Raw genomic sequence first — 16,246 nt, 5'->3', positions numbered from 1 at the left:
GTGCCTGGACATGTGTAGTAACTATTTATAATATATACAATGCTTTTAATTACAAGGAAAACACAACCTTTAAAATGCGATCCATGTTTGACATATTACTGTAGGCATTCAATCCACAAACCAGAAGCAAGCTAGTACATAAGAATGATACTGCCTAGAGGCTCAGACTGTCAAGAAGTGGCTTTGGATAACATCCCCACAGATTTAGTTAGTTGTCTGTAGCTTAAGTCAAACTCCTGGGAGGAGGGGAAAAAGGAAGAGCTACAAACATAAATTCCAGCAGAGTAGAAATCGTGTTGACATCGAAAACCCAGGATGTTATTGCAATCAGAGTAATCAATTCCTATAGCCATACTTTCACTCTGTGAACTGGCTGTTTAATAATAGATTATGCTATATATATATGTATCTGAACCACTATACCAAAAAAGGGGAAAAATAAATGGCATGAACAACAAATAGTAGTCACATGCAGAACCTGATCTCACAAATTAAGCATATCACAACATTGGATACATACTGTTTTCAGTCTTCACAACTGACTTAACACTGGTGCTTCCATTTAAGTACTCGCAGTTGGTGGTATGCTGGAAAGCCTTTGCTTCAACTTAGCTTAGCTATTAGACAGAGTCCATTTAACTCAAAATGTAGCAAGTCACTAGGAGCTGAAAAAGCAGAGAGACTTAAAAAAGGATAGCCAGGTTGCAGAGGAGAAGATGCACTGATTTAACAAAAAGGACATGGCATCAGGTTTTTTTCCCCTGAAGGCACCTTGGCACATACAGTTTTCAGAAACATCTAAATCTGAAGCCAAAGAAATGTAGACAGCTAACCTGCTTAAGCATGTTCGCAATAGGAATCTAAACAATCATCTGTATTTAAGGTTAAAATGCAGAACATCTGCTTTGTAAAGACAAAAGTTTAGGTATAAACTTAAGCAATTGTACTACTTCTGTACATTCAACTTAATTCTAATTTGAAGCTAAACATAGGCTGAACAAACTACAGAGTTAAATAAGTCAGAATATTACAACAAATCCTTCTCAAATAAAAACCTGATATTTGGATCATGAAATTTATTAAGAACTACAATTGTGCATATATACACACCAGGGTTTTTTTACATAAATATATATACGTATATGTACACAAACACATGTTTTTTCGAAGAGATCTATATTTTTTTCATTGAAAAAAAGGCTAAGATCAGGCATTTTTGCCTAAAAAGGCAAAGAACTGCATTCAAACCTGTTTTTAAACACCTCTATTAACCAGTTGACACATACCCTGCTGAAGATAGATATCCTTACATATGAATTTAAAAGATTTACCATTTGTTGATTTATACATGACCACAGTTGTCACCAAAAAGTCAGTGATCATCAATACATTACCATTTTGCTGTTTTATAAACATGCAAGTTACTGTTCAGTAGAGACACATTTCTACACATAAACAATTTTTAACATGTCATTCTTGCAACTGATTGTGTTTTGTTTTTTTCCCCAGAAGTGTAGATAAAAAAGCTAACCAAAAATCTGTAATCATTCTGACAAAGCAATTATCCCTTCAATAACTTACAAAGAAGGATAATTTAGAAACGGCCTTACAGTAAGAAAAGACATGCACAAAACTTCACATTTAAGAGGAGGTGTGACAGTACTTAAGGAGATTTTACAGTGGTAAGAAGGCAATGTAAATAGCTTTCTTTTTTGTTCCCACCAAATGTAGGTTTGCTGTTACATCAGGGAAGCGAGGACAGATTCCCCAGAGATTATATTTTTACTATGTATTGCTCTAAGAGGAAGATGTTGATTATCAGAAGATCTGCTTTCAAACTCATAAGCAATTTCCACCCTTCTTCGTAAAAGGGAAACAAAGTCTTTAGAATTCATCAAAATTTCTTGATACATTTCAGAACCACAAATCTGTTACGTGATCACCAACACAAAAGAAAAAGAGAAAAGATGCTTCATTCATAATATTCAATAGTATGAGGCTGAAAACCATGGCATATTTATGCCATTATCATCTAGCAGAAGTATTTTAATATTGCAACTTCACTGAGACCCAGATCTAGAGATATAAAACCCTACAATTCAGAAGATTCCTAAGAAGTCAACAACCTGGATTACCTATCCCGTTCTCAGACACTTAGCATGCTAAAGGCTCAAAGAAGCAAAAGCATGAGGTGTATATACAGGTACACAAAACAGCTACACTATCTTAATTTGGTCTTGTCGTGACAGTGCAAACCTATATTGTATAGGGCATTTAAAACACTCTAACTCTTTGTTTCAATCTCATTTTAATTCGTTCAAGCCACCATATAACTAAACATTTTAGTAAGGTTAGCCTTCTTTACACAACTAAGAGGGATATTTGTAAGTTTATTATACAGATCATCTAGAGGAACCAATATGAATTTTTGACATATGAATCCTGTTGAGACAGTAGACGTAGCAAAAAAGACGCTCAGAATGTATGTTCATGTTCAACGTTCAGTTCAACGTCAGAACGTTGGCTGAATTACAAAACTATTTCCAAAAAGATACTTCCCATCCATGCTCTCCATAATAATCTAAAATGCAGAGGGGAAAGATACCAGAACAGTATTGTTTCTCCACCAGCCGAAGCTAGCATAGCAGAAGCTAGCTTAGCAGAAGGTTGCTAGAATCTGCTTAGTAGAAACTAGCTTAGCAGAAGCTTACTAGAAACGCTACCTCAGTAGTAGAACCTTAGTAGTGGAATCTTAGATACTAGCTCAGTAGTAGAACCTCAGTAGACACTAGCTTAGTTGTAGACATGTTCTAGACTAGCGCTTAGTCGTAGACACACAGTAGAAATTACACTGAACTAGGAACAATCATATGCTTGTTTATTCTTTAAATGATGGATGAAATTTTAAATAAAACTACTCAAGTTACCGGCAGGAAAAATTTGCAACTTGTCTTACTGTAAAGTTCACAGTTTAAAGTTTTAAAGACTACAAGTACCATGAAACAAAATATTACGTAGATCGGCATAATGTCTATCCAGTAAGATAACTGGCTCTGAACTTTAACTTCTTACCCTAATTAATGTACAAATGAAGCTCCTTGTACGTATTCAGCATTTTGTTCTTCTCTTTGCCCTATTATGTCACTCAGCGCCTATTTCCCATGAAAGCCACTAGATCCTCACATCAATATAAATTCAAACATAAAAATAAACGGGATGAGAGCTGAAGGCTTTAACGTATGCTGAAGTGGCAAACAGAAAACTGACACATTTCTTCTATTCTCCAATACATTGCTCTTCACTCACTTTCTTCTTTTACATCCCTTTTGACTTACTTAATATCATACTACAAACCAGTTTTAAATTAGTTTCCCTTCTATTCTCATGATTAACATTCATACTACTGCTTTTTAAGACTATGAAGCAGACCACTTGGCAACAAAGACTGGTCTTTTTTGTTTTGTCTCCTACAAACAGTTTTCTAGAATTGACACACAGAAATATATTTTAAATCAGTCTACATTAATTAAAATATAATTGCCCACGGTAAAATCTAACTATGCCAGTCAACATAGCAAAGCTTAAGAGATTAACTCAGATGTTTCACATAGAACATGAATGACAAGGCTGACATTTTCAGAAGGCAAAAGACAAAAAAGAATTGACCTTATCTATTTGTGCAGTCTGTCAATAAAATTACAGAACAAGATACTGAACAGATGCAGTAAAAGTCATCAGATCCCAGAGTTTATTTTGCAATTCCAGTAAGATAAATTGAAGACTCACAACAAAGTTAATTCATCTTTTGCAGCCTTAAGTTTATTACTGGTATTATATATATGTTTAATAATGGTTTTGTCCCCAAAAGAGTACAAAAAGAGCCAGGAGAAGAGAGTCTATATTGACTATGAAAGGAAACAATTGGAACAACAATTTCAGAGACTCAGACTGATAAGAACTTCATATAGATTTTGTACAGCAGTTTAAACATAACAAATAACTTACAGCTGCCTGCATACCTTTACAGGCAGACCAAACAGGTTTTTTTATTAGTTTAATTTATTCCTCTGCAGCTTTCACATTTTACGGCATGTTATTGAATTAGGAATAATACACTTCCTCACTCCTTCCTACAGTCCTCAGCTCCCAATCCCCTCTGTGACATTAAGACACCACTATTCTAATCATATAATTATAATAGCATAGGAGGAAAACTGTGTTCTAGAAGTCAGCGATAACTGAAATAAACAAGTGAAGAACAGAAACCAGCAAGACTTTTTTTTTTGTGTTGAGTTTTCTTGTACAAAGTAGTAAGAAAAACATGCTTGATTAGGTAATGCTGAAGTCCTCTCTTGTTAAGACAGACTAACAAATGTCCAAATACTGGCAAACAGTTCTACACACCAAGTTTTTAAAGCTTAAGTGAGTTCCAACAGAGCTTGGCAAGCTGAAAAGCACTGGGTCAAGCTTCTTCGTAATGAAAGGGCATCAGACATTTTACCCAATGACAACTGAACCTACAGTTTTTTTAGTTTAAAAAAGTTTCCATCCACCATATGGGCAGGACAAAACTTGTCAGAATTCCACAGGCATCTCTTCTTATTACAAACAAGACAGAATTAGAATGTAGCTGCATATTTCTGAATGAGACTTTACAGTTAGGCAGACACTTAAGTTACCTTATAAATATGCTTTTGATTCTTTTTCTTAAACAAGAACCAAGAAGACACATCAAGTGGTACTATATCACATTCCCACAAGACTGGAACTAATATACTTTCTTCTGAAATGACATTATGGCAATCTGTCTGATGTTTGGTACAAATAATAGCATTTTTCTTCAAAGAAGGATTCCAGGTAAATACATTTGCACTGCATTGCCTTGCAAAATGAAATACTTCTCATGCTTGAGTACATACAAATACAGCATTTGGTGGAAATGTGCATTCTCATGCCTGGGCAGCTTATAGATGAGGTCTGATGGAAAGGCTAAAGAGAACGTGAGTCTAGAGGAAAGTTTAGTTTTGTCATTAAAGAACCCTGAAGAAAAGGTTGTACAACTACCTCTTTACTCAGTCTGTCAAAAACATACAATCAGAGCTGCTCAAGGGTTTGTCACAAAATAGCTGTAGAAGACCAAATAAGAAATACAGGAAAAATTATGTTTTATTGTTTACATCAGAATTGTACATCTAAAAGAATGGCTTCCTGATCATAACAATAAGAATACAAGAAATTAAAATAACCTCATTCCCTAGCTTCCAAAGAAGGTGTAATTGAAATGGGTATATTGGAGTTTGAGTGCTCTAAACTCTACTGTGGTCACATACTCTAACCAAGCACTGTGGTAACAGTATGACTGAAGGTGGTAATGGTTTCTTGCTCCCTTCTTAAGTGACCTCCTAAAAATCAGTACTTGGCTTGTCATTTCCATACTTTGATAGGAAAAGAGACCCCTGAAAACATGGCACAGAGATTTTCTTGGTGCCATGCATATTGCCTTTGGTTAAAACAAAAAATTACCTGGCACAGAAAAAAAGACAAAGCATAGCATTAAGCATTAGGAATAACAAACACAAAGCAAGATGAATAGAAGCTAAATATTAGAATTTGAAACTAACAGATTAGTAAACAGACCTAGATGCTAATTCCAAGAAGTCTGTTTTCTTTGTTTTGTTTATAAGAAGCCCCAGTTATCACATGCTCTGAGTTTAGGTCACACATGCAGGTGTTAACTTGTTTAAGACAGTTCAAAAAATATTTGAAATGTACTTCATCTTCATTGATCTCTGAATAAGCATTGTGAAAATAATTACAGCAAAAAAATGCAACTATGCTTGCACAGTATGTTTTCTGCAACTCAACCAAATGTTTAACCCATTTTCATGGAAGTTTCAAAACGTAGTTAACTCCAAACCAGCAAAATAATCAGCATGCCAGCAAAAAGCTACTTCAGCTTTTATATGTGGCCATATACAAAAACTACCTCAACATTGCAACTTTCCATAGAAAATGGTGATTATATTTTGACTGAACAAGAGCTCTGACCTAGTCAACAACAGTGCAAGTTCCATTTACTGTAACTAATAAATGGATGCACTACACTGAAGCAGCAATTCTTACATAAGGAAAAATAACTTTGCAGTTAAGTCACAGCAGCGTCAAGGTCATCAGGCTTAAAAATCTCTTTCTCTACTTCCAGGTGAACCCAAATTCATTACAAATTTAAGGTGTATTTTCACTGTCCCCCCTAAACATAGGTACATCTTTATCAAAATTTAGTTTTAACTTTAATTAAACATCGCCCTAATTTTTACATTATGTTATGGGTAGATCTTACTTGAATGACAAATCTTAAGAAACATAAGCTTTCCCTCATTGCAGTTCTATTCATAAAAAAAAAAATCATGGCCCATTCAGCTGAAGTAGAAAAAATGCCCAGTAAAAAGTGCAGTACTTTTTTAATAAAAGCTCTAATATGGATGCATTTCCATCTCATGAAGCTTTATACTTTTTTTTTTTTTACAGCCATGCTCATTATACAGCTACTCTGCAACCAGTCAAATGGTCTCAGATGTTGTTTTCAGGATGTCTTTTATTTTTAATGTTTTTTCAAACATTAGTACATATTTTTACATTTTTAAATAACATTTTATTTATAATGATAATATAATAAATAAATGTTTAAGACTATACTTTTAATATATATTTAAATTCTAGTTTTCCTGGTGTATGAATAAAATTGCTGGATTAAAGAATCTGTATCCTCAAGGGTGGGAGTCAATAATTAGAAATGTATACACTTGATTGTGCATTACAGAGCACCCAATACTTTACACTACTTAACATTCAGAAAAAAATCTGCCACTACTAATATATCTTTCATATTGTACATTGCAAGAGCTGTTTTGTATCTGCTTCAGGTTTTTTTAGTCAACTTTAGCTATAATTTACCAGCTTTGAAGGAGTTTTTTCTTTTAAAGCTGAAACTAGAAGACAAAATTAGCCAGATACTTATTTTACCAATATTCAGGATGTTTATGTAATTTGTTTTTAAACTTATGAAGGTTCTCCCCTCTAAGCAGCATTTTAGTAGGACAGAATAAAATGTTGATGTTCTGCTCAGTATTTCTTTTAGAATTAGTCCTGCATTGCAAGTCAGCATGGGACTGTTAAAGCTTAGAGATTTCCTTAAAATCTAAGTCTCAACAGATATCAAAAAAGTGTGGATAATTAACTAGTCTTCACATTTCCAACTGAAAAGCAAAATAAAGAGAGAAATACAACCCCACAGTCCATAAACTGTACCGTAGCGCCCCCTGCTGGACAGCCAAACACAAGAACAACTGGTAGTAAAACATCCATCTTCAGGGAAAGAACTCAAAATTGCGTACAGATGATTACGGCAGTATGACTTTTCTTCAACATATTCTGGATTCTGATACATTTCGTCTATATAGCATACAGCAATACAGCAGTAATTTTTCAGTTTCATCACAAGAAAAGTTATTTCTCTCCTGTTCACAACTTCAAATCAGAACATGACTATCTTTACCTTTAGGCATGTTTCCTCCAAACTTAACACCTCTTAGAAGTAGCTTGCTTCAAACAATCTGATACTTCTTAGTAAAAAAATGTAGGATTTGGTAGCCTGAATTCACAGGACCTGTTAAGTCTCACATTTTAAAAATGCTTGTTGTCCCGTTTTATAAATAAAACTGTTGGATTAAAAATCAGTATCCTCAAGAATCAGAGATAATAATGTAGAAGCATATACACTTGATAGTGCATTACAGAGCACCTAATTCTTTACACTATTTCATGTTCAGAAATATTTGCCACTACTAACATGCCTTTTATACAAAAAAGGTTATTGCAATGTGCAATCACATTATGTTATGTCAACTTCAACAATAATTTATGAGCTTCAAAGGAGTTTTTCCATTAAAGCTCTAGAAAACTATGTCAAGTGAAGTCTGCTATGCATTGCATTGTAACTTTATGATTTCTAATAATGGTATCTTGTTAGACAGCAAAGAAAATTCTTACCCTGTTAAAGCTGTGCTCATGAGAATCTTCCAGCTGTCCATTGCTAGTCACAGGAATTTCTGCTGCTGAATTTTTGGGAGACTCTTGAGCCATTGCACCTTCCTATAGTATAACAAGAAACAGGTTAGCCTTTGTCTTAAATTTCCAATGAGTGATCTATGTGAAAATATTTGATGTATAGGTTTCATAAAGTTAATTTTATTTCAAACTCCTATTGGTAATATTCAGATATACTAGGTCTGTATACATTCACTTAATCACATACCCAAATCACATTAATATGCTAGCATAGCTCAGACAGAAGTAATTTAAAGCTTCAAGATCTAAGAGAAAAGAAACACTAAGATTTAACTCATTAACTGGCCCTTATGTGGGGCCAGACAAATATTTTGTATGCACACATGACCCTTAGAGTAGTTTATGTATCCGATACCATAAAAAAGGTGAGCTTGGCTAAAAAAAAAAAAAGAATGATAAACAAGAAAAATGAGATAAGTGCAATGAGTTTAATAATGTGTTACAAAAAGAAAAGTAACAATTCCACACTAACTTGCTTATTGTATCATAATATAGTGCCACCTTCTGACAAAACTGTTGGTATGCAAGTCTCATTCAGTCAACAGCAGTAAATCTAAAGTGAAATGCAGAAACAAGAACTGAAAAGCACCAATGCAATTCAAGAATCAAAGGTAGTTTCAAAATGCAGTGCGTTATGAACAGTAACAGCAGCTGTGAAACCACTGCTTTCAAGAACAACCTACGGTATAACCTCAGAGATGTTCCCAGAAGAAATGCACACCATTTACAAACACGTCAAGAGGGAATAGCACCCTAACACTCTCCAAAACTAAGAGAAACTGAAAATTTCAGCCCTCTCAAAAAGCTACCCCTAACTCCGCAAGACAGCTTCTTTGTCAACTAAAGCTTAAACAGTAGAAAAATTAACACACAACCGAAGCCATGTTTGTTCAATTACTTACATAAAACTAGTCTGAAGCCTTCAAACCAGCCCATGTACCTGTGCCAGACATGGTACACCACCAACAGGCACTTGAGAATAGCTGCTTTCTTCCCTTAAAGCTCCTAAATCAAACTGAACCAGCCCTTTTCAGTCAGAGTCAGGAAGAGGCTCAGGCTGAAGTACCAGCAGCTTCTCAAACCACGTGTGAGGCTTATACAGGATATCCGTGTAACACGAAGATTTTACTGCTACTTACTCAGGATTGCCTACATCATTCTTAATTGGCAGCATCTTCTGTCATACCCCATTCCTAATATTTCCCCCACTTTTACCTATTACCACTTCATTTACTGAGGAAATCAAGCTTACTAATGTAAGCTTTGAGGCCTCCCAAGCTTTTTTTCTAACTAGCCACTGTCGGTGGGCTCAACTAAACACACTCCTCTGCTCCTCGAACTCCAGATTGCTTTCAAAGCTATGTGACCATAACTTCTTTCAAAGACTGTAAATTACTGAGACTTCACCTCTGATGGTCTTCTGAAGCAGAGCTCACTACTCAAACTTTGTTTGGTATCTACCAAATCTGATTTACATTTCTGAAAGTGTAATAAGCTTCTTCAATTGGGAGCATAAAAACACCATCACAATCACACAAAAAAGGCAAGGAGGCTGAAGTCCACCAAATTCTGAGTAAATGCTGTCTTTTACTCACACAAAGAAGAGAAAGAAAAAGGCCAATGCCAAACCACTCTAAGAACCATACATATGAACCACAATCCATGGATGCATATCCATAAAATACCATCTGAGGCAATACATTTTCCCCTTTTGAGGATCAAGACTTCATCTACAAACTGAATTGAAAGCTATTCTTTCAAAAAAGAATAGTGCTTTACGAAACACTTCTCTAAAATGAGATGCTAAATATTTAGGCACAGCTTTTGAAAAAATTCTAGAAACAGATTTCAAATCATTTAAGAAAAAGTCAGTGTGCTATAAATTCAAGAAAAAGTGACTTCGTAACACTAACTTACTGGATCCTAAATGAGATGGACTGATGGGGTAAGTACCTTCTTTCAGCACTGGGAAAGAATAGCTCGCATGCCATGTATTCACATTGGCCTAGCACACCGAATTCTCCATATAATCCAATCTTCACCCACAACTAGAACACAAAACAGCTTTGGTTTTGGGGTCATTCTTCATGCAAAAGAACAAACTCAAAACTCATAGCCCTTAAGTAAATGAAAATATTGAAGCACACCAAAAGGTCTATGTTTAGTTAATAAGTACTTTTAAAACAGTAATTTGTTTCATTTCATAGCATATACAGTATCTTGAGTTGGAAGAGACCCAAAAGGATTGTTGGGTCCAACTCCCTGCTCTTCACAGGTTGTTGCTATACAACACCATTAGACCAAATGTTGTAGTTACCTGCCATACTAGACTTTAATTTAGGAAATCTGTCCAATAACTCAAGCTTCTTAAGCTTGCTCTAAATCTCACATCTGCTCAAACTCCGGGACTGCTAGGAACTATGCTTCTACTTGACACAGTAAAGTGAGCTATTTTTCAATATGCTTGGCCTGTCACAGCTACCTGCACAATACTGAAACATTAGCATAGGCTAACATCACTATTTTTGTTCTTCTTTCTGCAAATTGTCAGAAAACACAATGTCAAGGGGAAGTCCTGTACCGTCAGGGGATACACTTTGTTTGGCAGGGATCACAAACAAAACTGCATCTCCAAATTTAATTAAAGGCAAAACAAACACCTGGCTTGGATGCTTTTCAGCAAGAATCTCAAAGTATTTTGCTAATATTGTACATTGATATATGTCTATGCATTTATTCAGAGTTATACACACTCACGCATATGCATACATGTCTTTAATAAATACATATATTAAAAAACAAAGTCATCAGCTTCTCTGGACAACTTATGAAATCTAAAAACGCCCAGAAGCAATTTACAGGTTTTTTAGGTGTTGCTATTTGAGGCAAACCTATGCAACAACTTCAGAGAAAGCAAAAAATTACTTGCTAACTTCAGTTTCATGCTATGTCTGAAGTAAAACGTCATTTTCCATTGCTGAAAGGTGGATGGATGTTTCACTACTCCCCTTCTCCAGTCCCTACAGTGAGCCACTCGTGCCCGATCTCCCAACCACAACACGTCTGCCATTCCCCTGACTACACAGTAAACACTCAACTCACTTGCCTGACAATAGGCTGTTTCTCTGGATTAATTTTCCACAGTTTCAGTGAGTTGAATCAGTTTGCAATGAGGTCAGACAAGCACCAAAGATATGTGAGCGTCTGAAAAAGGGAAGTGGGATAAACTGCTAATTTGGCTCAGCCCTAACAAGAAATCACCACCTGCATTTTAGTCAACAGCCTGAGCTAGCACTGCTACCAAGAACAAGTCCTTGCCCTCCCCCCTTTCCCCCTTAACCCTAATTCTTCCCCCATCAACTTTTCCCATTCTCACACCTCTTCCCTGGGCCAGAACAATGTATTTGTACAGCAAACAAGATTGTGGAAACACCGCAGTTTAAAAGAAGGTGACCTATGCCCAAAAAGGGGATGGGTAATTTTTCCACTCAAATTGATTCTCCAAAACAGTTCATTGCACAGCTCCAACACCTATACCTTCAAAACAGAGGGTGTAATAACACAATAAAACACTACTAAGAATGAAGGACTGCTCCCAGACACAGCACCAGCTAACTTCAGCAATGCAATATCTCAAAATACTTTAACTGTAGACTACTGCCAAAACCAGTGGCCATTCCTCTTCACCTCTGGATGCATGTTTCTGCAACCTCACACAATCTTGGTAAGCTTACTGATCTGAGAGAAAACTGAACTACCAAATCACAACCATATTTCTGTTAAAACAGTGAGTATGATTGCCGAATGAAGTGTCCCTTTGGCAAGTGCAGCCCACAGCTGGTTTAAACTAAGTATATAATGAAACTGCATCCTCAGAAGAAAATTTATCATATGTAGGAAGACTAAAGTAAACAAAGTTCCTAAAAGCACATTGATGTATGAGGCATGAATGAAATATGCACTATGGAAAATCATTAAGTTTGAGCTGGATATTTAGAAAAATATATTAATCCTTCAGTAATTTTTTTCTTAGCACATCTCTGTTTGGAAATATCAGATTTAGAGATGTACTAAGTATCTATGGAATCACTATTAAGTTTTTATAAAAAGTTTAAAAACAATCCACTGGTACTGAAACTCTAACAGTCATAAAGTCAGCATCATCTTTTTTCATTCTCACTCTAGAGCAGCCAGGGAAACATTTACTCTTCACCTTTCTGAAACAGCCTCACAAACACATCTGATTAGCTAAGTATTATGACAACCTTAGGAATTTATTCATTACTTCAAAAAGGCACAGACTTCACAATGAAGGTGCAAGCTATATCTGCTCCCAGGCAAAAAAGATTCACCACTCCTGCAGCAGATAGAATGTCTGGTTACAGTGATGTTACACAAAGACTGCTGCCTTTTAAGTACCAACCGTTTCTTTCTGCAGCACTTGCACATTTCAGACTCTACCCTGCCTAAGTCTATTCAGCTTACAAAACAAATACCGCAGCACAGCAAAAGACTACTGGTTGAAGTATTCCTTTGTTATGAATTAACTCGATTGTTCTTAACAGTGTCTCAAAACCAAACCCACCCATTCAAGATAATGTGCATGAACTCATATCCCCATATTAACTTCACTGTGCTCTGTATATGAGAATTTTTGGCAGTCTGAAACTGTTGCTGGGATTGGTTGATTTTTACTCTAATATAACTATCACCCAATCACCTCAGAGTCAGACTGGACCTCTTCTGCAGCTGGATGAGATTCATCAAGTGTTGTGGATTCACTGCTGTGTTCTGACATACCTGAAAATAAAATAGGTTTGGCATGCATTAATTCATGTCAAAGGACCTTACAGAAACCAAAGCAGGATTTCAGAAAACCTTTCTTTTACAAGTTCTGCTACAGCAAAGAGAAACCTTCCTCTTTTGATGATGACCAGGTCTTTAGCTCTCCAAAATCTAACCAATACTAGGAATATAGCTTAGCATAAGCTCCCATTGCCAAAGCAACCTTCCCCATACAGACAGCTAAGCTCACAACATAAAACCCAGCAAGTCAAACAAGGTTCTTCAGCTGATATTTACTGTCACCTGCAACAATACACTGACTGCATCCTACTATTGCAAAGATGACAATTTTGTTAAGACATGAGACTTATCCAAACATTGCAAGTTTATGTTGATGCTAAGACACTGGAACCTACTAAACTGTTCAGTCTGTTATGCCCAACTAAAAACAGAATCTCTTTCATTTTATCCTCAAAAATCTCACCTATAGAGGCACAGAAAGTCAATAACACTGAGCACACACACAAGAAATCAACTCTGAGTAGAGCGATCATGAAAGAAGTTACATACCTAACATAGCTTAAATAAGAAAAGTATCTAAATTTGATTTCAAGTACCTGATAACTGCAGGTGACACTGCAATTCACTCAGCTGTTTCAGAGTAGACAACCATTCATTAAAAATTAAAGTCTGTCAGTATTGAGCATACTTACACATGACTTCAGTTCATTAAGTCTTGCACCATTTTATATGTGTTCAGCCACATACATGACTAAGAAAAATTATGAAGAGATCACTATTTATATTGTATTTCAATTTCCCAAGCTATAAGGCATGTATTTTTTTAAAGCAAATAATTAATAAGGTAAGCAGCTCACATGACAAGGGAAATAAAATAAGGACACAAAGGCTAAGAAACTGAACCATCTAGATTATCTAGATCATATTACACTGGATAACCTATTACTTTACTTTGGAAAACCAAACACTTAAAGTAAAAGATTTTCTCCAGAAAAACAATTCATTCAGGGCTGTCACTGATGAAGTTGGATTTTTCTCCGACCAATACAAAGTTCCTTTCAAAGTAATTAAGCATAACTGCTTTACACATCTTTCTTAATTTTCTATAATTCTTTTGAATATGAGAGACCTTACAGCAGTATGAAAGACCATACAGCAGAGGTGCTGTTTTCCTACACAGTCCTGTCCAAACTCTGCTTGTGGTTGAAAATAATCTCCATGCTTAACAGGTCATTTCTGAGTAGTTAAAAATTTTCAATTATGGACTAGATAAGTACGATTTCTTTGCTCTGCTGGTTAGACAAGAAGATAAATTCATCTTGTAGTGCAGTCTTGGTCAAGACAATCTGTACCTCAGTTTTACCACATTAGTGATCTTGGAGCTATGTTTGCACCTCACATGCAAACTTATATACCGTGCTAATGCTGTGTAAGACTATTAAATGCTATAAGCAGCAAAAATATTTTCTCTTAATAACCTAATCTAGAGGCATGAACCATCTCGCAAAACCCATGTAGATGACAATGCATAAAGACAAATAATTATTCATTTTTTTAAATCCAAATTAATTCAGTTTGTGTTACAACCCCCCCCCCCCCCAATTTTTTTATAGTATTCTTTTTCTGCAAGCAGTATCAACACTTTCAACACAGCTCGGCAGGATCACAATGACCAACTTTAAGACATGAGAAGGGGAAAACTGTAGATTAAAGGTGGCTTTTGTAAAAAGTTTAACTGTACATTTTAGTTTACAGAATTCCCTGATGACGGCTTCTATAGCAAAAAAAGGGATGTAAACATCAAATATTGGGTGTAAGGATGAAAACTTTCTACATGTTTATGAAGACTCAGAAGTTAAGATATTAATGTGAAAATGTGGCAAGTTTGGCATCTACATACACGTATTAATCATACTTAATGTTCCATTACAGAAATGCATATAGATCCTCATATCTCAGTAGGTCCTGATTTTCTCTTGCATGTCTTCTCTCTAGGTGTCAGAGAAAGGGTCATTCTTTATAAGACTTTGCTAATCTTTCATAACCATATGAATTCTACATTATCAATTATTTTTTCACTAAAGCAGCCACAACATTAGAGCATGCTAGGTAGGTAGACAACTGTTAGTTGTACCAGGACATTCATTACCATCAGCTGTAATTACAACAACTCAGAGATGTTCTACTTGGAAAAAAACATGCCTGATCCATATTCTGACATGAATTCAAGACCAAAACCCTGCATTCATCACTCCTGCCCCTCTGGATTTTTTTTCCCCACAGACCAATTCTGCAAATTCACAGAATCACTAGGTCGGAAAGGACCTTCAAGATCATCAAGTCCAACCATTAATCCAGCGCCACCATGTCCCCTAAACCCTGTCCTGAAGCGCCACATCCACACGTTTTTTGAACACATCACACAAACACATTTTCACACAAATACTGTACCAGAGTAGAACAGAGGAGACGAAATAGACTGAGAATCTTCCCCGCAAGGCAAAGCCACCTTAAATGTGTATCAGGTTACAACCTCAGTCATTTTAAGTTCTGCTTACCATTTTTAAGTCCTGGGGGTTTATATGTGTTTTTTTCAACTGGCAAAGTAAAAAGCAAAGCAAAGACTTATAAACAACATACTAAGCTTTCTTTAGGAGAGCTTCAGAAACATTTAACCAGTTATAATTAGTGGTTATAAGACCATTTTTATAAGTGGTTATAAGACCTTTCATAAAAAAGGCAAATTCATATTTGTTTATTCATGCAAAAATGAATTAAACGTCATCAACAATAAATTCACTTTGAATAAGGGGGTTTATTCTTAACATAGTTACATTACTTAGGTAAATGACTTACTTACGGTCTCAGAAACAAGAACCATGCGATTCTCAACAATTACATCTGCTTTTCTAAGCAAGATGCACTGGCTCCTTCACTTAAGTTTTTCTCTTAATTGCCAATAAGGTAAAAGCAAGAGATCTTCTGTCCAAATAAAGTTTATTTACACACTTTTATTGTTGTCTTATTACTCCACTATGTAGATAAACAATAGAAGTTTCTGTAACACTGCAGAAAATGCAAGTGCTGGTGGAAAATAATGATTTAAGGCATATTTTCTTAATTTCAATTTCTAAGAACACTAATTCTTGTCAAGATCAATTGCTTTTTAAAAAGAATTTAAAGAACTGTATTAAACACTTTCTGCTGCAATCAAACCAGTTTCCTCTTTATGCTCTTGAATTCCCTGGCTGCTCCTCTTGCAAGATCTAATTACGCTTGAAAGTTTCAAGACATGATGGAGATAAGGGCTGGA

The 16,246-nt window shown here is 35.6% G+C and overlaps 1 protein-coding gene across 5 annotated transcripts in view; it reads right to left on the bottom strand.

Moving 5' to 3' along the window:
* The window catches only part of ARFIP1 (ADP-ribosylation factor interacting protein 1), a 40,316-nt gene extending 27,386 nt beyond the window's left edge, over positions 1-12,930 (bottom strand). For 4 of the 5 annotated variants that reach the window (XM_010281461.1, XM_010281459.1, XM_010281460.1 and 1 more), the window contains exon 1: positions 8,050-8,142. In XM_010281461.1, coding sequence (XP_010279763.1) covers positions 8,050-8,142 — 93 coding nt within the window. Of the gene's footprint in view, positions 1-8,049; positions 8,152-12,847 lie in introns of those variants that run through there. The other variant, XM_010281458.1, reaches the window with a different exon arrangement.
* Between the last annotated feature and the right edge of the window lie 3,316 nt (positions 12,931-16,246).

Source organism: Phaethon lepturus, unplaced genomic scaffold (assembly GCF_000687285.1).
Source record: "Phaethon lepturus isolate BGI_N335 unplaced genomic scaffold, ASM68728v1 scaffold11242, whole genome shotgun sequence".
NCBI classification, from domain to species: Eukaryota; Metazoa; Chordata; class Aves; order Phaethontiformes; family Phaethontidae; genus Phaethon; species Phaethon lepturus.
Note: the sequence above shows the minus strand (reverse complement) of the source record. Positions and strands in the feature narration are given on the sequence as shown.